The sequence below is a fragment of the Rissa tridactyla genome, chromosome 10 (genome assembly GCF_028500815.1).
Source record: "Rissa tridactyla isolate bRisTri1 chromosome 10, bRisTri1.patW.cur.20221130, whole genome shotgun sequence".
Taxonomy (NCBI): domain Eukaryota; kingdom Metazoa; phylum Chordata; class Aves; order Charadriiformes; family Laridae; genus Rissa; species Rissa tridactyla.
Window position 1 is genome coordinate 17264179 of NC_071475.1, and position 27362 is coordinate 17291540.

Sequence of the window (27362 nt, forward strand, 5' to 3'; positions counted from 1 at the left end):
AAGTCGCTCTCCATAACACATTGACGTAGGGTTTGTGGTTTTTTTTTTTTAATTTGATGCCTGGATGTATCCCTGGTTTAGGTAGATAAACTAACTCAGAACTTCATTGCTGAAGGCACTAGCTACAGCTTATCTTCTTGATGATGGTGGGCTGTAAGCATCCTTTCAAGCAGCTGTAGTTGAAATGGGGCAGTATGCCATATTGTCGTGCTTCTGTTATTAAATGTTCTTCATACTTCTGTTCTTGGGGGTGGTAGTGCCACCACTCAGAGTGCCTTTGGGAGCCCGCATGGGCTTCGTGGAGGTGGCTCGCTTGGTTTTTCATGGAGGTGGTACATAGCCTGTGAGCTGATCAGCAGAATGTAGCATCAGTGACAAAGAGCTGCTGCCGCCTCTGGCTTCAACTTGACATGATGAGGGACCACTTGACCCCTAAAGCATCAGGTGTGGGAACATCTATGCAATATTGTCCTTGCAAATATGCCAGACTCTTAAACTATGTGGACTGTAACAAAGAGAATATCAACTCTGACTTCAACCCAGCAGCTTTTTATGAAAAGCTGTCTGACATATGCTATAAAGGTAGAGGGAGAAAATATGTTGGTACAGTCATTTTACTGCTTCTGTGAGTCAGCTTGTTCTAATGGGTTTTGAAGTGGATAGCTCATCATCATTTGGGGTTTTTAAGTGCAGGTTGTATGCAGCGTTAGCTCACTCAAATTTCTGCTCTGCCATGATTGACTGGCCTAAAGTTACATCATCAAAATATGATAGTCAGCCTTAAAATAAGAAGAAAACATGCTTTTTAATGCTAATTACCTATTGAAAAGCAGTGTTTTGTTTTTTTGTTTTTTACTTTTAAACAGCAAATAGCAGCTTTGTAAAGCTGGCTTTATCTTGTCTCTGCAAAAGCATATTTTAGTTGATGAAATCAATGCATCGGTGAGCAACATGTGGCTCTTGGGCTACCTGCAGCACAGGAGTAGTGTGAGTGTGGCTCCCGTGTGGGGCTGTGCAATGCGACCCAGAGTGTGGGCTGCGTTGGCCTAGGGCCTGCAGATAATCCAAATTATCCAAGCAAGTAGGAGGAAGCAAATTAGCTGAGGCTGGTGTGGCTGGTACCACTGCTACCCAGCTGCATCCCAAGCCTGTGGTGTAACACAGGGATCCCTGTGGAGCAGTTGTTATATGTATCCTTTAAACCTTTCCCTTCCTTTCACTGCTCCTTATGCAAAACTGGTCTTGTGATGCTTGGCTGTACAAGGATAGTCTGGTTGGCAGGGTCTGGAAGAATGGTTGGCCCTTACTAGCAGTTAGTAGACAGCAGCAGGCCATTCTCTTGTCAAAGCCTACTATTGCTGTGGCCTCATTTTTATTTTTTTTTCCCCTTTTCTCTTCCCCTCCCCCCTCCCGCTTTCCTATGTTTCTGTTCTTTGCGCTGCTTATTGCTTATTTTACCTAACTGTTGGACTGACCTCAGTCTTGGGAGCCTTCCTTTCCAAATCAGTGACTTCCTAAATCAGCGACTCCCAGCAGTACAAGGTTCTTTTTCTTCTTCTATATTTATTCTTTAAATTTTTTTAATATGTGTGTATATATCTTTATAATGCACTAAACAGTTTTAGGTTTAAAGTTATGTGAGCTATTCTGAGGCCTTGCTGCAGTTGAGTTGCACATCTGCATATACCTGGTGTCAGGTATGGAGATGAGCAGGTAGATCAGTGCAGCGCTGATGAGAAATGCATTCACAGTAGTGCGTGTGAGAGAAGAGATGGGAGCAACTCTTCCTTTCAATCTTAGAAAAAGTACATGAGGGAGAACTTTTAGAGACCACTTTTCATTCTGTCAGAATTCCTTGCTGCCTTGTTGATTTGCAAAACTTCAGTCATTTATGTGAGTAATAAGTGCATGGGATGGAGCTGCACTGGGCATCGGGCCATGGAGAACTACATTTTGAGTGCTGTGATCTTGGCTTTAGATTCAAATCTTGTCTGTTAGTGTAAATTGAGAAACTTAAGTCTCCAATTGCTTAATCAGTTGGCTACCTTGTTTAGTTAGATAAACTCTGAACTTCTACTGGTGGTAATGCGGACAAATAACGCAAATAGTGTTTGCTTTAGAAGGAAAATACCATTTTGGAAGAAAAGGAAACAAAAATAAGTTCTCTACTAGAGATCTATTTGTGCTTTTAAAACTTAATTTATTCTGAATGAAATATTCAGGCTTGCATAACTAAAAGTTGAAATTGAAACTTCAAAGTAAGCTTGTTCTTAACCTCATTGAGGAGGGAAAACCAGTTTAAGATACAAACAAAATGAAAATGACTAAATCAAAACTGCCTGTTCTAATGCATATTGAAACATCTTGCTTCTGCTGAACTTAACTGTGGTATGGCATCCTTGCCTTCTTACAACTGCCAAACAAGAGGCTTTTACTTTACTGTTGGAGTGAAATAATTGGACTCCTCTCAGGGTAGCTTGCTTTATTCTTATAATTTGGATGTAGTGCTTCCATGTGGCTCCAGTTAAGTCCTCATTTACCTGTACTGTCTATGCCTGTGTATCACACGAGCATGTCAAAGCTCTTTGCACGTACAGAAGTTGAACCTTGCAGGATTGCTTCAAGATTGTTATCTAAAGTTTGCCTTTCCTGATGAGGGTTTAAAAACAAACAAAAAACCATGCACAAAAAACCCCCCTGAAAACAACAGGAAAAAAAACCCTCTACCTGGTAAAGACAGGCAAGTCTGCAGCAGCTTTTCCTTTTCTAGCTGTGGCAAGAACAAACAATTCCTGTTCTCTTTTGCCTATTTTTATGTCCCAACATAAACTGTTGTTTACTGTCTGCCCTCCATGAAACAGCAGTCCTTCTCCAGTTGTTAACTATGGCAATAGCAGATTGTCTGTTTGTTTTTTGTTTTTTTTTTTTAGCAATCAGAAATGGATTGTGGTGTTCATCTTAAGAAAACAAAAACTCAGGATTCTAGTAGGAACCAGGAGCAGCAAGAGGAGGAGATGAGTCTCGCAAATACCTTGGAGCATATTATGGGACAGCTGGATGTTCTGACTCAGGTATGGTTGGTGTTTAATTTTGCAACAAAAAATGTACCTCTGATTGGAAGAATTGGGAATATTTTGCAATAGTTTCATAGAATAAAAGTGTGGCTAGTTCAAAACGTATGCTTTTATTGTTTTTTTGATAAATCTGTGTTCATCTGCTTGTCAGCTTATCTCTGTTGGTTCCCTCCTATCGACTTCCAGCTCAGGCCATGCTCTTCCCCTGATTCCTTGTGCTGCAGTATAGCAAAGCACTACTTGAGCCAGCTCTGGTACCCTGTGCTGTTAGCCAGGGTTTATCTAAGGTGATGCCTAAAGGAGTGGTTGGCAGTAGGGCTGTTTTGGTGAATAATCTCTCCCTCTCTCTCTCTCTCTTCCCTCCTCCGTTATACTGCAGTCTATAGGTAAACTCCGTTCAGATCCCACTCCTTTCCCCCACCCGACGTTCACCTACACAGTCCAATTTCTGCAGTGTTCTCCTCCCATCAACAAGTCTGGGCCGTTCTGTGCCTCATCTCTGAAACATGCTTTTCACCCACAGCTAGCAAACAGCTAATCCTTTGCTAAAGCATTAACATACAGCTCTTCCTCAGAGTCACTGAGCAATGCCTGAATAGCACCAACCCTTAATGGGGATCCTCACAGTATGTGTTTACTTAATAAGAACTTGGGGATAGAGCTGTTTTTTGCTTAACTGTACAGCTGCTTGTTGCTTCTGTGAAGAAACACTGTTTCTGATCATTGTCTGGGGCTGAATTTCATTGTGTTATTTTTGAGGTATGTGAGAAGCAGGGAGAAAACATGGGATAGTAAGCAATGGCGACCTCCTGTAGATGAGACCATGGTCGTACGATGAAAGAATCTGTGTGGGAGGGTTTTTCTGTGAGTTTGAGTGTTGTTTCTAAGGAAGAACAAGCAGGTCTTGAACACTTGGTATTGAACATACTGATTACTAGTCCGAGTTAGCTATCTGCTCTTGAGAAGTACTTGTCAAAAAATGTAAGATGATGGGTTGGAGAGCCCATCAGGGGATTGAAGTAGGGCTGATTTGGGGATTAAAAATCATTCCAGGACTACAGACAGTCTAAAACAGCATAGGGTGAAAACCAAAAGGTATTTAAGTTCATTTGGCAGAAATGCAAGAAAGCACTTACCCTGTGATCTCTGAAACGCTGAACACTGGGGGGGGTGGGATGGAAATGTTGTATGACATTGGGCCCTTGTGCTTGTAAGTAAAATGCAACCCAGTGTATATACAAAATATTTTATTACTGTTTTTACATCTCCCTAGTAAGTTTGGAATGTGATCATTATCTTTCATTACATAAATCAGTTCTACACTCCTGATGATGGATATGTAATGGCTCCTTTTCAACTTCATAGGTGTTTAGAGGAGGCAAATATTGCAGTAAACAGTATGTGGGGGATTTAAACTAGATATAAGCAATGCAAACATCTCTCTCAAAGATATTGTGTAACCGTAGAAGATTCCAAATGTTGTTTTAAACCTAGCAGAAAGAGAAACTGAGATCAGTGGGGGAGGAATAAATTAGTAGATTATAGGATAAAATTGGAAATAGGCCTGAAATTATAGTAAAAAACCAAAAAGCTGCCTTGAGTAACTCTGCTTTCAGCAACCTTTTACCTTTTTGGAGATTTTTCTGCCATCTTTGAAGTACTTAATTTCCCATTCGTTCTAATCTTTGTATGTTGTATTTTGTATTAACACCGCTTTAATGCATTTGTACAAGTAGATGTTCTGACACGCTGTTGAAATGGTTTCATAATTCTTCATTTTCATGCCAAGATTTTGATATTTAGCAGTGAAACAAACCAACACCAAATAGTCAAGCTAATGCAAATGAGCATGGAAGAAGTCCTCATTCCTAGAGTAAGGGAGGAGGTTCCTCAAAGAGGAGGGATGCAGGCAGGTGGCAAGGCAGAGCTGTGGAAGGTAACTCTGGAGGGCATCTGCTTGTGTAGCTAAACTTTGGTTTCTCCAGTGCTGATGGCTGTAACAGAGAAGGGAATGCGGCTCTGAGAGAGCTGCTGTCACCCCTCTTTTGTGCAGTTAGATGTTGACTGAGAGGAGCCACGGTGTGCCGATTGCTATCAGAGATCCAAGTGAAATGGAAACAGCAGCAGCTGGCCTTGGGTTGGTCGTCCTTCCTAACCATTTCCGCCGCAGCAAAACTGCATGCTGCTCCCATGGGTGTAGCAGATTCAAACCAATGTTGTGTGTTTCACATGGCAGCTTTGGGCTTACTGACTCCTTTTTGTGAAAGGATGACACCACTACTTCAAAAACAGAACAAAAAGCTTTCATAAATAATGCATAACAGGTGTCAGTATATTTCCCTTCTTGAAGAAGGAAGGGCTGAAGATGTAGCGGTAGTCTCCTGGTGCTCTGTTATAAATCATCCATTCGTAATTCCTGAGGGGTGCTTGTTCAAAGAGAACAGTAATGGCATAGGCAGGGCCATACAGTTGGAGCGAAAGGGCACAGTCCCAGAAGCCCTCTATGGACATAGCCATCCACAGGTTTTCCAGCAATTTGTAATTTGTTAGCTCTGTGGGAGACTGGGTGTATTTCTAATGTGGTACCTTGAGTTCCTGCACTCTTTGTGGTGGTGTAGTTTCCAACACTATTAATGTGATGTAATGTACCGGTGAGGGAAAACTTAAAGTTGTGATAAACTACTTTGGGAAATTATGCAAATATAAAACTAATGTATTTTCCTGAAATTTTTTCCTTAGCTATCATTTTAAAGTTTATCACGCTAAACTTGGTATCATGTAAAAGTGGGAAGGAGAGAAAATACTTTCAATTTCTGCTGAAAGAGGTAATAGTAAGACATCAGCTGAAGGCTGTCATCGCTTCCCGGTGCCCGGCTTTGTTCTGAGCTGCACACTTGAAGCTGCATTGTCTGCTGCTCACCAATGATCAACACCTTCCCTCTCTTGACAAGAGACTTCCAGATGAAGTGGGGTGTCCATGTACGTGGAGACAGCGGGATTGTTTTTATTCCATTACGAGGTCTCTTGCTGCCAGACACCCATCGCAAGCGGAAGCGCTGAGGCTGTAGAGGGGTTGTGCCCCGCGCAGCACCGTGCACGTGAGCAGACTCGCTCCCTAAGTTGGGCACTTCAGCTCTTACCAAAGATGTATCAGAAGAAACTAGTGTCTGCTGTGCACCACACCTAGCAGTAACCGCTGTAGCAAATAGGTATGGTCCCCCTCAGGTTTTACGAAGTTTCATTTTCGTGGTGTTGACTTTGTGCTATGATTTTATTCTTTAGTGTTTTGGCAACTTTCTTCAAACTGGTTTTTGATTCAGTCAGACCTCTCCCCCCTTCTCACCAGAATGGTCAGGAAATCTTTTGTTTTACATGTAAGAAAATGGTCTAATGTAACCTGGCAGGGTCTTCGTATATTTTCTAAACGTGGTTTGTGTTTGGCCATACTTCACGTGCAAATAAAGGAGTTAATGTTTGACTGCCTCTTTCAAAAGAGTAGCATGTGCTTAGTAATTCTGCTGCCTTGAAGGATGGAGTGAAGTTGAGACCCAGACATAAGGCAGTTGTTCCCAGTATTTTTGGATGACCTAAAAGATACCCTGGTGCCCCTCTGTAGGAAAGCAGGCAATTCAAATCTGGCAAAGGAATGAGGAAGATGAGAGTATTAAATGTATGATATAGATGCTTTGCTCCTCCCTTTCCTGCAGCTTAGTATCTTGTCAGTGTCTCAAGGTTTAAAAGTCATGGTTTTTACTGGCATTTCAGAGACGTGAAAAGGAGGAAAACGCAAAATGCTCATCAGTTTTTTTTTTTTTAATCAAAGGCTGGATCTCAGTATCTCAGTGCCTCTATGAAGAGGTGGGCTGAATATTAAAAGTTTAAGGCAAAAAGCAAGGTGATTTTTATCTCTTGGATAACTTCCTGGAACAGAAAGGTGTGTTTTGGCTGGAACAAAAGTGGAGCAGATATTAAGAGTTTACTTGGTTCAAATATATTTTCTGCACTTGCTGCTGAACTGCACTTCTAAAAGAAGATCATCTGTGAGTAACCATCTTGGCCACAGTAGAATCCTTGCCTTTGCAATGATCATCTTCAAAGAGGTTGTGTACTCTTGCCCTCACTCCAAACACCTGCAGCTGCCACATTCATACTGTTAATCCATAGGACTGGTGGGCAACAGGCACCAAGGCAAAAGCTGCTGGTTTTATGTGGGAGGGAAGATGTCTGCTCCAAATGAAGAGTTCAGAATCAGGTTAGCATAAAAATTCATAAATAGCTGCAATAATCCACCCACAGGAAACAGCTTTATACGCTTCCCCAAACTAATCTTGCATTGAAACTGGGAGAAAACAACACAGTGAAATTGAGAAGACTTGCTAAATCTGTAAAATAATCCAAGCCTGAACTGAAGGACAGTCTAGTTCATGTGAGATTAAAGGATTATTTCACTCCAGAAAAGATTGCAGGGGAAGGGAGGAGATTTTTTTTTAAATGAAATTCTTTAGCATAAAAAAAAAAGACTTGGACAAGTAGGTTGCTTTTCAATTATAAGCACAACATTTTCAGTTCTAGTGAAACCCAGTAAAGCAAATTTATTATTCCTGGTTTTTTTGAGATGTGATCTCCAAAGCCTGTGTTGGGGAAGAATGAATGGCTCCTTTCTTCTGAGAAGTATTGAATGTAGATTAAGCAACTGGTTTAGTAAAATAAATGTTTTTATGACTTCAAGTAGTTAAGTCAAGAATAAAGATTTTTTTTTCTGTTGGTCATAAGTGCTACCTCTGCCTTGTCTTAGTTTCTATGTTGCTCTCAATACCTGAACATTCACTGGCTACAGGTGGACCCCATACATGAGAGAAGAACTGCAAGCAGTCTTTATTCCAAAAGAAATAGTTTGAAATCCAAAACACTAGCAAAAAAAGCCCTCATCTGAAAAAAATCTGTGACACACCAGATGAGCTTGGTTTTAAATCTTAATTTAAAGGACAGAGAGGCTATTTCTCATGAGTCAGAACCATCTCTTGGAGATGCAGTAGCTTTGATCTTTCACTCAAAGAAAACAAATGAAGTACCCTGGTTGTTGCTGGTCCTCTGTATCGTGTCATCAGAGCTATTTCTCTGAAATTTGCTTTCAAAATAAGCTTGTTACAAAATCTCTAAGTCTAGAAGCAAATAGATTTTTCTTCATTCTAAGGCTGCTTAAACTAAATGCACTCTTTGGGATATTGCTGTATTAGCAGGACACTGCAAAGGCTGGCTTCTCAAAAGTGCTGATCATCTCCCTGGAGGTCCACAGGACCTTCACCTTCCGTTATCCTTCAATGGGAGGAATATTAAACACCTCCCACAATTTGTTTTCACAAGCAGACCTTGAAGATTAATATAAAATGTTATTGAGCCATTGGGTACCAGCAGCTGGGTTAATTTAGCTGAGTGATTTGCATCCTTTCAAGAGGTAGATTGGGTGGCAGAGGAAGGATATGGGAGGCCTTTGAAGTCCTTGTGGTTGAGGGAGGCTTGTAGTCTTTTGGGGTTGCTAAACTCTGTATTATGTAGTTGCTCTGATGGTATGTGCTTGGATATTTTGTTGTAGCTCATTGTAACTTGCTGTGTTTTCATACTGTGTGGTGAAACTTGGAGTCTCCTGACTCCTTGGGCTGTGCTGGTGTAGCCCCAGAGGTCTAGGAGCTCTGCACCAGGGAGGCTGCCCATACCTGTGCAGAAACACGCAGCCAAGCCCTTCCAGAAACTTGCATGATCTGATGCAAGTGCCATCAGTTTAGCTTTGGATGATCAACTGTCAAGGCTGAAGCACCAGCAATGTGTGATGAAACATTTTTAGTAAGAGTGCTGTAAATGGAAATGCTCGGTTACAGATGGCTTGTGTGCCTTGTGTCCCCACACTGCGCAGAGGAAACTGGCAGAGCCTGTGGCTCATCATCTTTGTGGCTAGGATTGACTTAGTGTAAAGGAGCCCTTTTTTGTCCTCCAGGATCCCTTTGGTCACTGTGAATGTGGTACTGACCATGCTGCTTGGTCTGTCTAAGTGGACAATACTAGAATTTTCAGGTACTTTTGTATGGGTTTCCTACTGTAAATAAAAAGCATGAGCACTGTGAGTGATAACTTGTTGTTGCTGTTCTGAGTCTTCTGCCTGAGTCTAGGAGGAGACCAAAGCTGCAACTATAATTTAGTTAAAGGTTTGGTTAACTGTGATTCAAGGATCTGTAGGAAGTGGAGTGTACTGGAAGGTGGAAGGAGAGATGGCAGCTGATAATCATAGTCATATGGTTGGAAGAGACCTTCAAGATCATCTAGTTCCACCCCCCTGCCCTGGGCAGGGGCACCTCCCACCAGACCAGGTTGCTCCAAGCCCCGTCCAACCTGGCCTTGAACACCTCCAGGGATGGGGCAGCCACAGCTTCTCTGGGCAGCCTGGGCCAGGGGCTCACCACTGTCAGTACTAAGGAGGAAGCAATAGCTAAGCAATACTGGGTTTGAATTTTATAACTACCCACTTCCTTGTTGTAGTGCTTTGGGCTGCTAAATATAAAAAATTATTTCTTTTCAAGTATTGTGAGTAGCACAGGTCTGGACTGGCTGAAGAGCACTGGTGGGACTATGAGCTCTTGCACCCTGCACTAGAGAACAGCCCACAAGGTGGTTTAGCTGCACGACTTCTTGAGCAGATCTGGAGCTCTGCGTAGGGATCCTGATGAGGCATTTGCACATCTGCAGGCATAGTCACATTTTCCTAATCCACGTGACACAACAGTGATATTGGATGAATGTTCAAAACCTGTGTCGAGGGAATTCCTAACACACAGCTATACAGCAGCAGTGCCCAGCGTGTTCCTGTCTAGCCACACTGGAGCTAGGTGCTTTGTAGTTACAAATATAAAATTACGGAATTTGAAGCATGTCACAAAGTAAATCCAAGAAAATTAATGAAGAAATATCGAGGAGAAGACTAAAGCATGTCACGAACTGTCTTCTTAATCCTGAAATAATCAATATGCTATCTCTAAATCAGCCTGGTGTGAAACAGTCTATGCAAATAGGCTTTGTGAGAATTCCCTTAGAGTTTGCATTCAAAGCAATTGAGATGGTGAAGTGCTACGGAACTTATTTAAAATGGCTCTGGGGTAGCAGATCTTGTTTTAGTCTGAGCAGATGAGGAGCTATCATCTTACTTTAAAAAAAAAAAAAAAAAGCCTTAATTATGTATTTGATCTCTGAGATTAAGGCTTTGACCACTAGAGTAAGGCTAGTCCCAGCATGCAAAGAGCCTTGCATGCATTTGTTTGCTACATAAAGTGTTAATGGCTGTGAAGGCTTCACACCTTGTTACACACTCAGATGTGAGGCTTTCTTCCTCAGTTAGTCTGAACTGCCAGCTTTTGCCGAAAATGTTTCAGAGCATATTGAATGTCAGTAGCTGTTTTGGGTCCCATCCCAAAACCGTGTTGAGATAGAACTTGCGTGTGCGGAGGGCAGCCTGACTTTCTTTACGCGTGCTTTCTAATAGCAGGGGTCCGCTTTGAGTTGCACTGGATGCAGTTGCTGAGATCGAAGGGAGGCCGACAGCAAGTCAGGGCAAAACTTAGTATGATAGGAGGAAAAACAGCTCCTTACCAGACAGGTTCATGCCTGAACATCAGAGTGACTTTTGCTGCACAAGTTGTACCATGAGCCTTCAGCCTTGCAGCTGAAGTTTGGCATTTTAAACTATTGTTGGTGGAAGGAGTTAAATTAGGGGTTTTTTTTCTGTAAAAGATAGGTAGGGCTACCTTGGTCCAAATCCTTCCTTTGCTAGTTTATTTCCCTTATTGCATTAGTTTAGAGAAAGGGCTCCCAAGCTTAATTTTTCCAAATATTTGCTAATTCTTGTCTCCACATAGACTATGTATATGCTCAAGACTGTGTACAGGGGGTGTTGGAGGTACTATTTTAGTCATCCACATACAATAACTGGGGTCTCTTGTTGATATTACTCACTGTAACTGGTGCCTGTACTGGCAGCTGTACTCCTTTTGTGCAAGACTGTTTTCGCTTTCCAGTGTAGTGCCAACACCTCTCCTCCATGCTGGGCTGCAGTTTGTGGTCCAGGTGTGCCCTAGAGGTACGTAGGTACCTCTGAACCCGCTCATTAGCACTTGCTGAGGAAGGGACCCTTGGGTGCTAAGGCAGGTTTTTTTATGATGCAGTTTTCTTGCTGTACTTGGCCATGTTTGGGACTGAAGTCAGCTCTGAAATGACCATTTTTAGGGAAAACCATAAGAAGTTACAGCAGGGCATGTAGCTCATTGAAAATAAACCAGCGTTGGGCTTGCTCGTTACAGAGGGCAGAGCTCTCATGCCTGCAGCTCCAGGTCAGACTTGACAACCCTCATTCTGCAAATCGATGGCAATCTGCAGTCTTCGTTGGACCTCTTGCAAGGCATCCCTAAGCCTCATCTTATACCAGCACAGTGCAGTGGGGAAACTGAGGGTGCAGAAACTTTACAGACTTCTGTGTTTGTTGTATGTTCTTTTGCTTGTGCATTTTTTTTGATAAATTGAAAAGAAAATGCTGTCTTCATAAATTAATGTGTCAGATGGGAAAGAAAAATCTGGATTAGAAGTTATGTTTTTTTTTTATTGGGCTATTTGATATGTTAGTGCCCTGCAAAATCTTTTTTTAGTATATGCCTAGAAACACTGGTGGAGCAAACTTTTAAGAATCTTTTTATTTGAGTAAAGCTAGGAAACTACTTCTGCCTCCTTTGAGATCCATGGAGAGGTGGATTTTATGCTATGAAATGATGGCAGGAATAGAAGTGCAAGTGTTAATACTTTGCCTGCATGTAGCCAAGAGCATATCTGCTTTGCAGTCAGTGTGCAGGATCGCATCCCTTGTAGGCTCAGCCAAGCTGTTGTTCCCTGATTTGAGTAACTGTTGTATCAATACATGGAGTTTTTTGGGGTCCTACAATTACTGATGATCAGCTGGAGCAGTGTTATGTCCCCCATGCTATTATGTGTGCTAAAATCAAAGCTGGTGTGAGTGACATACTGAAATCCTGTGTGCTGTTTGCAGGGCAGGAGCTGCACGTTTCAGCATGCGGAACAGTGATCCCTTGTAGCGGGGTGAGCCTAACGTTATTCCACTCTTCCCGTGCTCTTGCCGGCTTTGCCCAGCTCCAGGGTAAGCCCTGCTTTAGTTAATGAGGAGTTAATGCTTTAGCCTATCTCGGTGGGTCCCTCTCTCCTGGCAGGGACTCCCACCGCTGCTCCAGAGGGTTGCTGATGGCCTCTGCTTGCTTGCCGCTCTGGACTTCTGGACTTCGCTTGTCAGGTTTCCTTTGGCAGTTGCAGAACTGGTTTCTGTTGGCATTCAGTTAGCACCTGGTTCCCCTTATCTGTAGTCCTCAAAAGAGGCAGGACTGATTGCCCCTCCAGGGCCGCTGCAAAAGCCTCAACCCTGAGGCTAATGGTTCTTAAACTATCTCTGCTGCTTAATCAGACAGGGAAGCGTTTAACAGGGACTAAGGAAAAGATACTGATGAAAGCATCTTGGAACAGCATCACAAATTGATACTATTTGGGTTGAGAGAGTAAAAATAACTTGGAGGAGTAGCACAGGGGGCTTGTCATGTAAGCAAGCGTGGCTACTGGGTGCTTCAGTTTAGGTGTCCTCGGGGAGGATGGAGCTGAGTATTCCCCAGAACTTAAATAGGAGGCAATTGGGGGTTTTTCTACATAGTTTCTCATTAATGTTTCCAAAGAGAAGAACAGTTTTTCTTCTAGGCTAAGTCTGCGAAGATGAATGAAGAGAAATGTTGCAGGAAGTGTCAGTAAAAGTGATTTAAGTGAGTTTTCTTTTGTGTGAAAAATTCCATATTCTGTCCTGGTGTCCATAGTAATGCTCAGTATATTACTGTAACGTCAGAAATACTCCTTAAAAAAACAAATAGATTGATCTTTCTTCTTGTTTCAGCCTAAGCTGTTATTCTTCTGCCAATTTGAGCCAGGACTTTAAGAAATTATCTAGCATTTACTCCCTGGTGTGTACTGGAGACATGTGTTGTGCTCCTGACACGACGGGGAGGCCCAGATCCTGCCACAGAGAAAAGGCTCGAGTGCGAACCTGGCTCTGGCGAATCCTCACTGAATCTGGCTAACAACATTTTCCTCCTTGGCTTCATTGTTGGTTTGTTGTCTTCTGGGAAGCAATAGCAAAAACTTGCAGGAGTCCAATGAGTACAGTTTAATTTGCCTACCAACAAGGACTTGCTTTATAAACAACAACATGGAAATACACTAAAACTGTCAGCTGCTAATAAAGGAGCTTTTTTTTATGTGTAAGTTACAATATAGCACTAATAGCAGCTGGGCAGTAGTCGTGCTTTCCCTTGCCTTCGTAGGATGTCAGATGCCCTGGGTATTTTGGGCATCATATATTGAAGTCTAAATGGACTGTAGTCATCAGTTCCTACTTTGGACTTCCTGGATTTAATTTCTGACTGCTACTTTTCCACTTTTAGTTTCCAAAAAATACTCACTACAAGTTTTCTGCTTATACTTACATGCAATTTCCATTCCAATAAACATTTTCCTTACAGCTTTTTCACAAATTCAACACTTTCTGAAATCTGCTTTACTTGTGCCTTGGTCTCACAGTGCCTCATGTAACAGCACTTAACTCGGATCGGCAGGATCGTGGTGGCGGTAAATCATGGGATATAGGAACCATAAGTAATCTGTGGCTTTGCTTCTAGTGGGGCAGTGTGACCAGCACATGAATTCAGTTGATTATCTTTCTAAAAGAAATTTGATGCAATGTCTCGCTGCCCCTCCTTTTTTTTAACAGTCTTAAGTTACTAGTTCCTTTTTAAATGGAAAAGCCAGGATCCCTACTGCTTTTCATTCTCTCTCTGGTTGCTTGCAGGGTAAGATCTTTGCTGTAAACCCCTGGTAGACGTTCAGCCTGCTGTGTTCTGTCCTGAGCAGCTTTACTCCTGACCTCTGTGAGACAGTCACTAGGCAATGGCATGGCTGGATGCATGAAAAAGATGAAATCCTCTCCCCTTTGAATAGATGGGAGGGCTCCTGCTGGCTCTGGGGCACCTGGGATGTTACCTGCTGGCTCCGCAAGTTTCCTTCTGGCTCTCTGTGTACTGAGTTCTTGTGCCTCAAAGGGGTGACAGTAGAGGAGGAAAAAACTTAAAGGAAGCTAGTGCCATAGCCCAGGGGAATGTTTAAGCAACACAGGGTTTGTTCTTTCAGGTGAAGCTTTCTACCGGTGCAGCAATGCCGCATTAGGCAGCGGAGTTAGCTCATCTGCCTTGTCACAGGGCGGTAGTGCATGTGTAGTAGAAATAAGCCTTGAACTATGTTTGTGGAGGGGGAAAAAAAGAAAGAAGTGCATCATGGTAAATGCCATGATACATGGCCCTTTCTGACTCTGTTGATATGTGATCTTACAAGATGGCAGAGGGAAAGGGCTTTGCCGTAGTGCTTGGTGGTGTGTTTTTAGTACGTCTGGTTTCTCCGCTTTCCCCCTATTCATCTCATTCCCCAAATCATTTTACGGGAGGCTTTTCCTTAGTCACTAGCGTGGCCTTAGCCAAGCTATTTCCTTTCTTTGTGTTTTAGTTTCCCTAGTTGTAAAATGGGGATAGTGAGACCTGCTTTCTTTTGTCAGGGACTTAGAGATGGGCTTACGAAGCGTGCTGTTAAAAGGCTTTCTCTGTATAACTTCTATACAAGCAGTGGTTGTCCAAGTTTATTTGCATTACTTTATTGAAGTCCACGGTTCTGAACATCCTTTGTTTCTAACAGAGGATGTTATTTATGCAGTAAAAATGCTCAAAATGTGAAGCTATTGATTGTTGCTGATAAGTTTATGGATATTAAAGTATTAAATCATCACGGCCTATTATCAGCTGTTCCGGTGTCTTTGGAAGCTGAAAGTGGTTTTGCATAGCCGGGTCCCTTGATTACCTCAGAGTGATCAATAAAAGGTTTTCAGCAGAGGCTTTTATTGCCACGTGGTTAAAATGTTCTTCCTGTGCATCCTGTACATGGTCACTGCAGCTTGAGGAGAAAGATATAACAATCTTTTGTGGGGTAACTGGATTACACAGAAATATTTAGGCATTATGTTGAGGTAGATGTTGCTACTTTGGGTTTCAGTTCCCCTCCATCACCTGTTGTGCTGCCTTATGCTGGGAGAATTTTCTTGCTTGTCATTGGGCTTGTCCAGCAAGTTTTGCATTTTTTAATTGCAGAAAACTGACAGCGTTCAGGGAAGAGAGGAAAGAGTCAGAAGCAGAAAGGCAAAAATCAAAGCTAAAACTGGGCAAAACTGTTCAAAACCTGTGTCTCCTTAGCAGAGGAGTGTCTGGTGTCACTCTGGTGTCTGATAGCTCATGAACATGGAAGGACAGAACCTGTTCGTGAAAGAAAATGCAGAGTCCAATTTGAAAGCACCAAATGCTGAAATGGGTGCTTGGTGGTGTCTGCAGGAGAGCTTCATGCCCGCCAGCCTCTGTTGCTGCTCTCTGAAGTCGTGTGGGGCTCTGCCCTGCTAAAATACCTCAAAATACTCCTGTGAATTTGGCATTTTATTACCCACTGAGAATACAGTACGTAGCTTGTCTTTGAGCAGCTCAACAGCAGCTTTCTTCTTGTTTTGCAGACGGTTTCCATCCTGGAGCAGAGGCTCACACTCACTGAAGACAAACTGAAGGAATGTCTTGAGAATCAGCAGAAAATCATTCAGAACAAAACGAGCTGATTTCCTGAGAGAAGATGGGAGCTGAAGGCGTTGGGAGGTTTGAAGTTGTTTGTGTTCCTAACAGACTGCGTGTGACTTGCTTTTAACAATTTTGAGCGCAATCTATTTTTCAGTTGGAATGTAAAGTTATTGTATCTGTAAATAAGCTTTGTTATTTTACTAAAATAAAAGGAATATTTTATTCATAAGCGTGGATAACTTTTGTGATCTCCTGTGTTTTCCAGAGATATAGCAGCCAGCGTGTGGTCTGAGTGCTAACTAGGAAGATTGCATCTTTCCTGCCTTCGGTGCTGCTGAGTTATTTTTAAAATGTTTAAGAATCTTGAAGTTGCCAAATGTCTGGTGCGGGCTGTATTAAGCTTGTTGCTGAGGTGAGTGCCGGCTACAGGTGACAAGCAAAGAGCTCCCAGGATATTTTGGGCAGTGGGAGTTCACATCTCTTCTCAGACCGTAGCAAGCAGGTGAGGTCCCAGTGCGACCAGAACCTGGAGAAGGGTCTGTCTCACCGGGTCCCTGGTGGTGCCTGGCAAATCTGACAAAGAGCAGTTCAGACCCTGGGTGGTATTTGTGCAGAGGTGATTAAATCCAATGATGGGAGTAGGTGTGAAAAACAATTGCTTGAGGCTGGGAGAGAGGCCCTGACGGGTTAGAGGCAGGGTGGATTCCAAGTGGATTTTGCTTTGTCGTCGTCTTAAACTAAAGGCAGGGTAGAGGGAGAGGAAAGGCAACCAAATAGCAGAACACTTGCTCCATCGTGAAACTTCTCTCTTCTTGCACTGGACTGCCTTTAATTTTCAGGCATTTTGCAGATGTTTTCACAGTTGAATAGGTCATTACTCACACCTACGCTCTCACCCTGGTCCCCTTATTGCTCCTCATGACTTTTTCAGGGCTTTAGCAGGTGTTCAATATGTAGCTGCACAAAAATTTGGACTTCTGGGAGATCCTGTTCTCCAGCACCTCTTCTGCTAACGCACACTGGAGATCTCCTTTCTTGCAATAAATCATTACCCACATCCTGGAGAAATGAGCTGTGGGAACTTGAGCACCTCAGGGTTAATGAAACCCTCCTCACCACTGTCTGACCTCTTCGAAAAGGGGGCGTCTGCCTCAATCCCTACCCTTGGTGGTCCCTCCTGCCGCCGCCTGCCAGCCTCGCACATCTCCAGATGTGCTGTGGGCATTCTGGATGCTTGCCTGAGAACTGGCTGGCATCCTTATTTCACATGGGGCTTAGCAGATCTTAAGGCCAGCCCACGTGTTTTTTGGGTTTGGTTCATTTGTTTTTGCACCTGTTTCTTTCGCAGGCTGTGTCTGCTCCTACAGCGTCTCGATAGTGTAGTACTCCTCATCCCATCTGGGTCAAGCTGTTCGCATTCCCCTGCCATCTCCAGGAAGCTTCTGGTCTCCTTCCCTCCTGGTACTTTCTATATCTCTAAAAGCCCCTTGTTGGTATTATCACAATATTTCACTCTTTCATTTGCAAGAGGCTGAGAGCTTTCTCATTTCCATGCTTATTGGGCAGATTATAAATCTGAGTTTCTCTCTGCTCTGCCACAGACTGCTTGTTTTCTGTTTCCAAGCTCCGAGGCTGATAAATCATTATTTTCGGTTAGATTACGCTAATGGAATCGATTCAGCGATCTTTTTCTGTGCTCTTGCTATAAGCTTTCAGTGGCTTTCTGCTGAGAGGCTGACATCATTTTGATTGAAATGAGCTTATGTTGGGATGCGGGTGGGTGGGGAGGAGGGGACTCGCAGGTACGTGTGGCCAGTTTGCTGCTAGGAGAAGGCTGGTCCTGCCCTGAGCTGCTGCTGCTGAAGCAATGACAAAAATGAGTTCAAAGAGCCTAATCTATCAACTTGATTCTCAATGTTATGGACTGGCCTTTGGGGTGGGGGTGTAGAGGGGAGAGGACTATTTAAGCTATTCCAACATTCATTAGTTTTAAGCTTGGCTTTAAAAATAGCCTTTGCTTCCTTTTAATGTGTAGTTTCTAATATCCTAGAGACCACAGCAGCAATTTGTATATAATATTTTAGGGAGAATAGCAATACAAATGACTTGGACACATTCAGTATAGACACTCTTTCTTTTCAGATGTTCTGAGTGAATCCATTTGAAAGATTTAATTGTGTTTTTAAAACAGATGAGATGCTCAGGTGATGAAGGGCAAGCCAGTGGGATATAGGGAAAGTTGCTTTTCTGGACTCAACTTATTAAAAGCACTCATTTGATCAATACAATGTATTGTTGTAGAGGTAACCCAGGGTGAGTGGGTGTGGGGAGCAGCAGAAGAGGGAATCCAACAACCGCTGTATGATTTAGATGGCAAGAAAGGTAATCTGAAAGGAATTTCTTCTGACAGTACGCTCCATCGTGATCATTCCCTTGTCCCAAATCTCAGCATCTTGCCCTCTCTTCATTTCCCCTCCTTACAACCTCTTACCTGGAGTAAGATATCAGGACTTAAAACGTACCAGCACTTCTGAAGGTGGCTATTGCTTGAGAAGCAGGCAAGGTGGGGACAATATGAGATTTAAATTATAATCCTTGTGCTTAAACATTGAGCAATAACCTCAAAAACACATCCTATTGCCTGTCTTGTCCCTAGGCTCCATGCTTAACTCGATCCACTAAGCACCATGGCTTTTGAGCGCTGAGGAGAGAGTAGCTTCTGGAATGAGTTAAATCCACTTTTCCTTTTATGCTCACAATCTTTTTTTGACTTGGGAACATTGACAGTGACTGATTTGCGAAGCTGTTAACTCGGGGAGCCGTGGAAGAGCCGAGGGAGGAGGAGTGCGTTGTTTGTACTTGGCTGACATCGCTTCTACGCCGCTTGAGGACATACCCTACCTTGAAAACCGCTTGTGGTGAACTGTGTACGGGGAGGCTACAAAGAGTTAAGGATTTTGCTTTGGATCTCCAAGGCATGCTTGAAGCCAAGTTCTTAAAAAAGTAGTTTAAGTTGTTGCCATTACATTTGCCAGATGAATGACCTCACTAAACTTTTAGCAACAGTTCTTTGTGCCGAGATTGGCCCCTGGGGAGCCCAGCGCTGCTGCAAATGGCTTTTTGGCTGCTATGAGTATGGAGCATGTTAAACATTACGGTGATCTGTGAAAAAGTAAGAATCTTCAAGCACTGCCCACTTTCCTTCCTGTCTGGGAGCTGGAATTGGACAGATACCACAGCTGAGCTCATAACTGAATAGGCAAAAATCACCAGAGTGCTGTGGTATTGACTCTTCTGACTGGGAAGCGAGATGGCCAGGAGCACCCTCTGCCCGCAGGGTCGTCACTGGACGCGAGTCTGCCAGCTAACTAGAAAATAAAAATCCAACTATGATCTAAGTAGCTGGGCTAAAACTAGCCATCCTTGTGGTACAAATCACTTATTATATAACCTCTTTGAAGAGCTGCTTTTGAACGAAATGTTTTTTTGGAACACGAGTGAGTAGGAGGGGAGGGAAGTGAATCGTTTTGCAAAGGTTTGTCACTTGTGACGTGAGAACAGGGCTGCGTTTCTTCTCTTGCTTTTAGAAATGGTTGGTCTCCAACTGCTTCTCAAATGGCATGACCTGATCAGCTGTAGTTTTGGGGAGGAAATGCAATGGGAAAGAAGATGCTCTTATTGATGCTCCTCTGCATGTTTAACATGGATTTAGCCCGCTGTAGGAAGCATGTGTGTGTCTCCGGGAAAGCTGGGATCTATTTCCAGCCCTGCATCAGAACTGCCATCGTAGGCAAACATCACTCCTCAATCCCCTGTTCTCCTTGTCAGGGGAGATGCACAGAAATGACTTCCTCTTTTGAGGTACAGGTTCTGTGGATGAAGAGCTCATTAGAGATCTGACTGTAGTGTGTCAGGGAAGAGAGAGGTGGGCTTGCTTCCAGAGCACAGGTCTTGAGCATCCTTGACTTCCTCCCTGTCTCCTTGTAGCACAGCAGCTGGCGATGCTGGGGGATTTGTGCTGGGCACCTTTCTGCTGTTTGGGGATTTGTGCTGGGCACCTTTCTGCTGTTTGGGGATTTGTGCTGGGCACCTTTCTGCTGTTTGGCACCTGTGGTGGCTGTCACCTAGGGCTTCGGGTGGAGTTTGGAGTTAACTGGTATCACTTCTGAGCAAAGATCGGGGATACGTGCTTACATCAGCCTGTTGGGAGAGGGTGCTGTGGGGTGGTTTCTGGTGGGGGATGAGCATGGTGAACCATTGGGGATGTTCTGGCAGAGGGCGGCTCATTGTCTGCTTAGCTGCAGCTGGGACATGCCAGGTGACCACTGCTTGAGGCCATGAATTTGCCATCTGCAAGGAAGTCTTTCCCCAGTGACTACCCTTAGATTTCTTTATACTCACTCCAGCCCTTGTCCCTGATAATGCAATACATCTGGAAATGCACCATTTTGTTGTTGCAAAACAGTTAGGCTGAATCAGTGCTGTGACCCAGTGCCAAAAACCTGTCACCTCGCTTCTCCTTCACTGTTTCTCCTCCCTGTAGGCATCTTCCATGCAGATGATAACTCACTGCTGCCTTCCGGACCCTGGTCAGGCTGAGGACACAGTGGTGATGCTCTGTGTGGCAACATGATTTTTCTGGAAATGTCTAGTGAGGGAACTTACTACTTTTCTTTATTTCTGGCACCGTCTGTGTTGGGCTGCAGGTGAAGTCCCTGTTAACAGGGTGGTGCTTTCCTATGTGGAGGTGAAGGGCTGGAGTGGAAATGGCAGCATTCAGCTGGGAAGTGACTTACCCCAGGCTTCAGGTCTGAGAGCACAGGTGGGGAATGGCAGGTTGACTCTGTTCTTGGCGCTGATGCTGCCCAGGAAAGGTGGTTGCACACCCTCCTGCTCACTGGGCATCTCCCCTGTCATGCTCTGCAGCAGCGGTGGCACAGCTGGAAAGCATCTGGCTAAAACAAAACCACAGGATGGGGGCGGGGGGGAGGTACTGCAACAAAAGCTGTCAAGACAATGCCCTAGCAGCAGAGACTAAAATCCTGCACGCATGATGGAGAGGAGTGATTCGGGAGAGGTACAGCTGCCCCGCCATGGAGCTGTTCCCTTCTTCAAGGGCTTGTCTTCAGTACGACAATGTGACAAAATACTACGGCTGCTTCCACAGATTCAGGAGTGAGAAAGGCAGGCTGCAAGCTGCAGGTTTGTGGAGCAAGACCCCCTCAAGGTGACCCATTTTAATCTGGCCATACCTACGTGCTGTTAAGTTGATTAAGAAATAGCTTTAATACCACTTGATCTTTTGCTTAAAGATCAGTGTGCGCCTGCTGGGTTATTCTTTTTTTTTTTTTTTAGCTCCTGTTTGTTTCCTAAGGGAGAGATTATTTGACCTGTGTATTTGTGTGATGTGTTTCTTTCCTTTACTCTATTATTTATGAAATCAATAGATCTTAAAAAAGAACATTGCGCGAAGTGTCTGGGGCAAGGTGTGCTGGAGAAGAATGTGAAAACCTGCCTGCTGGCATGGCCTTTCCCATCAGCCAGGCGTCTTTTCTGGAGACGGGGAGAGGAGCTCACCTGAGCACAAAGGGGTGGTTTGTCCTTGAAAATGCCTTGACAGTGGCCCAGGTGATGGGTGGCAAAAGCAGAAATTCTTGCCTGCGTACCTGCAGGTCACGCAGGGAGGCAGGGGCAGGAGTAAGGGTGGGCCATGGGATCGGCCTTCTAAATTTGGCAGCCCAGGTGGGAAAGAGGAGGCGTGATCTGGGCTATGTGCTGTGGAGGACACTGAAAATTCCTTAGATACCTTTAACCGGAGCCGTGTTGGTGGTGTTGAGCAGGCTCAGTTTGCTCTGGAGACTTTACCGCAGTCCGTGGGGCTGCTTCATCTTACTTTTGGAGGGCAGATCTGTTGCTGCTGTGCAGCACCCTGCACAAGATGGTACAAAGCTGTCCCTCGCCTCTGCTGAGACTGTCCAGACTGTCATTTACGAATACATCTGCATCAGCCCAGGATTTTGCCTGGCAAGGTGCCACGTGTTCCTTTGCCTCTGGGGTCCCATACCCCAAACTGGCCTGCTGCTTTCCAAGCTGTGGCTCTGCCAGCCTCTCTGTGCAGACAGGAAAAGTCAAATTCTGTGTGTAACGAGGCAGCAGTGAGCAGTCTCAGCTGACCCAGCCAGCGGGGTGCAGCCTAGGAGCATCCTGGCTTTGTCTTCTCTCTCCGCACCCGTGCGAGCTGGAGAGGGGCCCTCAGCCTCCAGCCTGGCTCAGGTATGGTCACGAGCTGCTGTGAGCGAAGGGCGCACTGTTACTAATGCTCCAGGCATTAATAGCCCAGCATTGACATGGCTTTCTGAGAGAAACCAAAGCCACCAGAAGAACCAGTTTCTGAGCCAGCTGATGTAGCACCTGCCTTTGATATCAGCTGGGGATTTAGGCAGAGGCATCTCCTGCAAATGTGGAGCTGAGTAAGAGAAAGTGCTTATTTCCCCCTTGCTGCTGCTGTGTTTTTTCTGGTTGCAAGTGAGTGTCTGCTCCCTTTGAGTCAAAGGCCAGCTGCTAGTCTGGGTCCCACAGGATGGAACACAGAAGCCTGCAGAATAAGTCCTTGGAGGATGCTCCAGAGCTGGAGCAGGGACTCGGGGGCTGTGGGGGTGGCCTTGGGAGGGGAGAAGAGTTGTGGAAAAAAACAGGCAGCAGGACCAGGGGGAGCTTGGGGTTAAACTGCCCTTTGCTGCTACCAGGTAATAAATTAAGTAACCGGAGCACCACTCTCTCTTCCTGTGTCGGGAGGGTGGGATGGGGAGCACAGCTCTGCAGGGCAGGGTGCTGTGCACGTGTAGGTCCTGCTCCTGGAGGACAGGGAGGTCTGCTGTGCTGCCATACCCACTTGTAGGGTCAGGAGCAAGCACCGGGGTGAAACCCTGGCCCCTTGCTGCTCTCCTCTGAGGGATTTCTGCCTGACAGCATCTCCGGATGGAGCGCGAGGTCTGTGCCAACAGCCCCTCTGGTACCTGCGCTCCCTAGCAGCGATTCCTGCTTGGAGTTACCTCCATCATCCCATGGTGCTGCAAAAGGTGGGAGCTGGCAGGGAAGCTCGATGTTGTGTAACTCAGCGATGGGTTTGCTGTTCCCAGGCTGTGGGTGAGGGCATGGCACAGCCTGGGGGGATTTTGCCAACCTCTGGCAATTTGCTGCCTCAAGCAGCTGCCTGTGCCGAGGGCCAACCTTCCTGCCCGCTTACGAAGCGATATTTTAACATAGTGAGACTTGCTTGGGATTGGTGCTGAGTTGTTCCCTGCACTGGGAATCAGCCGCTCACTTCACTTCACCCCTCTGATAGCGATGGGCCCATTCCTTTCCCTGCGGCCAGTGGGTTTCCCTGCGCTCCCTGCCCTGCGGCTCGGCAGCGCATTTCGGAGGTTACGTTATTTGCTGCAGTTACCCCACTCTCCTGCCTCTCCGTGCTGTGTGCTGCCTTTGTTGCCAGCTCTCGGAGGAGAAGCAAAGATGAAAGAGCAGAGATGATTATATTTAATAGCAATGAAAATTGGCACGGTGGTTGGGGGCCGTTTTCCTTCCCTCTCTCTCACCTATTGAAGGTGGGAGGTGGCTTTGAAACCACATGTGGTCAGCTCACCAGGACTGCGCTGGGCTCCACCGCGGCACTGGAGGGGAAAGCCAGGGGCATGCTTTACCTGCTTCTGTGTTATCTGAGGTTTCCAGCCTGGCCCCAGTAGTCAGGAAAGTAGCTTTTTTCCCCTCCTTCTTTTAAATGAAAAGCCCCTTTGCCCCCTTCTGCAAGTGCCTGCTGCCCTGGCCCCTCTGGGATTGGCTTGCCTGCCTTCTAGATGCAAATACCTTGCTAATGTACAATGATGGTAAAGGAGCAGCAGAAAGCTAAATGAAGGTCAGCTAAAGCCATCTTTCCCTAATTCATGCCGGCATTACCCAGGCTTGCTTGGAAAGCTGCGGGATCAGCTGCCCCTCACCCTGCAACGAGCTGGGATGGTCCCGTCCTGTGGTTCAAGGCCAGTTGAACACTTTCCTTTCCTGCCGGAGGGGGAGATGCTGGATCTGGGCTCCACCGCCTCCCCAGGTATCTCTGCTTTCCCCAAGGTGTGAACCGCCCCAGGGCTTTTGGTGAACTGTGGCTATGGGGTGGTGGAGAACTGTAGCCTGTGTTGGCCATTCTTCTGAGTACCCCTTTGCCTTTTTCCCACTAAACACTCCTTGTTTTTATACAGTGAGAAATTTCAAGTGGTTTTAACTACGCAGTGAAGGGTTTTTTCCCCTCTTGTTGCTCTTACTCACTCTTGGGCTGCATGGAAATTATTCTTAAAAAGTTTTACATCAGTTCATCTGAAGTTGATTCCTTGGCAATCTAAGCAATACTGCTGTAATCCATCCACATCTACCTGCACCAGTTTAATAACCCACTTGAAATCCCCGAGGTTAGTTAAAACTAGCCTCTGTGTCTAACCGAAAGGGGTTTTGCAAGGGATTTAAGCCTTTGCCTTCCCTTCCCAGTCGCACAGAGTGAGCAGTGACGTCCCAGCTGGCCGCCCGGGAGCTTTCCCTCGCCAGAGGGGAGATCAGGTACCTGTATGGAAATTGTTCAGAGCTGGGGCTGGGGCCAGATGGTTTGGGAGGCCCCTTCCGAGGTTATCAGCTCTGCTGAGTTGTCCAAATGCAAAACGTGTTGCGTGGAAAGACGGCAGTGAAATTGCTTTTGACTGAACACAGTGTCTTTGCAACCATTTACAGGACTGTTGTGCTGGGGAGACTTTAATGCCTCCTTTCCTCTGAGCCGCAACACTGATTTTCCTTTTCCCTGGGCCTTTTCTTTCCTTGTGTTTGTGTCCTGGATGGACATAAAACTGCTTTGTGGCCTTGCAGGATGACTTGCACGTTGTTCCTGCAGCTGGTGGTGTTCAAATGGGTCCTGTCGCACCTAAGCAACAGATGGGCTGGTGGCAGACCTGTGCAAAGTGTGGGAGATGGCATTTGCAGGAGGCCTTGTGTGGGGTTGTGTTCAATTTTGTGGTCTTTGTTCTCATGCTGTGCAGGGATGAAGTCCATCAGCTGGTACAGCCCATCAACAGACCACTGTGTCTCAGGGTGATGGCGTGCACTTGGAAACCTCTCGTCACCCTCAGGTGTGACAACCAGGTAAAGCCAGAAAACCGATGTCAGGAATGCTAAGGAAAGCAATAGCTGGGAAACCTTAAGAGAAGAAATGTGGTTGCAGCCCACCAAGCAGCTGGCAGCTCAGCAGGGTCGCTCTGAGTTTGCCTGATGGGGCAGCGCTGGTTTTTCTTTGCTCCTTCTACTTACCTGTGGCCTCTGCTAAGAAGCCTGGCCTGGCTGAACTACATTACCAAAACTGTGCGCTGTGTTTCTCATCACACCCTGGCAGTTGTGGGCTCCTGCAGGCCCTGTGGCTGAGGTCTTGTCTGGAGGCTGAAGGCTGGTTGATGGGTTCAGGGCAGTCGGTGTGCAGAGGAAGGGGACCTCTTCCAATGACATGTGGGAAGCCTGTCTTTTCAGATCCTCTCACTAGCATCAGGGCCATCCTTGTCTCATCTGCCGATGTTGAAGGGTAAATCTCTCTTCCTTTACTTTATAGTGCTAACAGATCAGGATTTCTTACCCTTTCTAGGTAGGCTTTGTCCGCTAGAGTTCCCTTGTGGAGGAAGGGGCCGTTCATGAGATGGGAATGGAGGGGCTTTTGCAAAGCCCCTTTGTGAAAGGCTTTCCAGGCCAGTTCTGTGAGCTGGACCTGACAAAGTGGGGCTGAAGGGAACAACACCTACCGCTTTTGTGTGCTGATATATGGGTCTCACCAGCGAGTCAACCTACCCCCAAAAGTCTTGGATAGTGCTGGAATTCCTCCAGTGGGGAATCCTTCACAGAGCCCAACCACATCTCTGCCAGTAGGTTTCCCGGTGCTCCTGTCCGATGAAAGCTATCACGTAGATGGTATGTCGTGTAATCGTGGCATTGTGCAAGCACCCTTGAGATCTTTGCTGGAGCCCTGTGAGATGGGAGGGGTCATACTCAAACCACCCCTCGTGGATGGGGATCCTGACTCACTGGAAGGTGGAGGGACTCGCTTAAGACTCTGTAACTTGTCTGCTTGCGATCTCCAGCTTGGACGTGGAGATGCAGATTTGCTTTAAGCTGGCTGGCTAGGGTGCTGCTGGCGGTGGAAGCCAGCATGGCTGGACCGTCTGGTTGTTTTGCCACTGTCTCAGCTGACTTTTGCAGCCTGTGTGGAGCTCAGCTTCTGCAGCTGCACGATCTGAGCCAGCGAGAGGCTGAGCCAAGATCAGCACCTGTGTTCTTGTTTCTTTTGGCCGGGCCATCCCGTAGGACACTTGCGGCTTTGCCTTCTGGAAGGCGCCCCGGCGTTTGGGCGCTGGATGGAGACGCAGCGCTGCAGGGAGAGTTTGGTTTGGCTCGGGGTTCCCTGTCCTGAGCTGGAACTGGCGAGCTGGGTCCCGAAGGCCTTTTCCTCCCATAGATAGGGATAATATTTCTATTAATGGGGTGGTGTGAAAGTCCGAGCCAAGTGAGCAGAGGTAATGCTGAAAGACCTGCAGGTGTTGGAAAGCTACAAGAAGTCCCTGCTGTGGTGATGTTCTCCTCTCCACTAATACACTCCAGGAGGCAGAAATGTTGGTCCGAACAAGGGTTGCTGAGGGTGAGCCAGTCTCTTTGGAGACTGCGGAACAGTATCCTAAAGCCAGGTCCTCACAACTGCCTGCATCCCTCACCAGTGTCCGTGCTCGGCTGAGGAAATAGCTTGTGGCTGTGTTGAAATGCGTAAGGTTAGGTCACAGCCCAGGTGCGGAGCTGTTTGATTTCCTGTGCATCTTACAGCTCATCTCTCAAGTGCTTTCTCAAGAGGCTATCTTGTCTGCTACACCAAACCTCCTCCCTTATTGACTCTCCACCACCTGATTTCTACAGTCAGATTTTGTGACTTACTCCCTTCCTTTGTCTCCGAAGAGTTTGATGCTACCTGGTGGGTTCACTGGGGACCTCTGAGAAGGGAGAGATCCATCTATCCTTTTTCTTCCCTGCAGCTTGCTTCCCTTGATACAAAGCCTTTCTCCCCATTGTGTTGTGCTGAGTGACCAGGCGTATGTCCCTACTTCAAGCCCATTTTCTTTCCTCACCCTGAACATGCTCAGAATTTGCTAATAGGGTTTGTAGTTCCTTACAATGATCCCTTTCCTCTAGCATCAGGTGTGCAACAAGCTGCTGCTAACGCTTTGAGACCTCTTACCGTGGTGGTGGGGCTTCAGGCACAAATCCCAAGCTTAAATTTCCCTTCCCAGCCTTGTACCACTCTCCCATCGCTGTGTTCAGCCAAGGCTGGTGGGACTCTGCCATCCCGGGCAGGAGGCTGGGAGAGGAGCAGGTCCTCTGCGCTGTGGGCGGTGCCGCGGAGCTCGGTGACTTGGCTTGTCCTGTGGAAGAGAAACAGCATCTCCTATTGCCCAACAGGAGCTGCCGCGTGGTGTGTTCCTGATAACGT

The 27362-nt window shown here is 45.8% G+C and overlaps 1 protein-coding gene across 8 annotated transcripts in view; it reads left to right on the forward strand.

The window, feature by feature from the left end:
- POC1A (POC1 centriolar protein A) overlaps window positions 1–27362 on the forward strand; it is an 84975-nt gene that overhangs the window by 45507 nt on the left and 12106 nt on the right. For 3 of the 8 annotated variants that reach the window (XR_008468677.1, XR_008468678.1, XR_008468676.1), the window contains exons 10-12: window positions 2931–3071; window positions 15757–15892; window positions 16080–16226. Coding sequence is in view for 2 of the 8 variants with exons in the window: in XM_054216065.1 (XP_054072040.1) it covers window positions 2931–3071; window positions 15757–15855 (240 nt within the window). In the remaining 6 variants the exon portion in view is untranslated. Of the gene's footprint in view, window positions 1–2930; window positions 3072–5813; window positions 6284–12153; window positions 12204–15756; window positions 16044–16079; window positions 16227–22783; window positions 22840–27362 lie in introns of those variants that run through there. The other 5 variants (XR_008468679.1, XR_008468680.1, XM_054216066.1 and 2 more) reach the window with 5 other exon arrangements.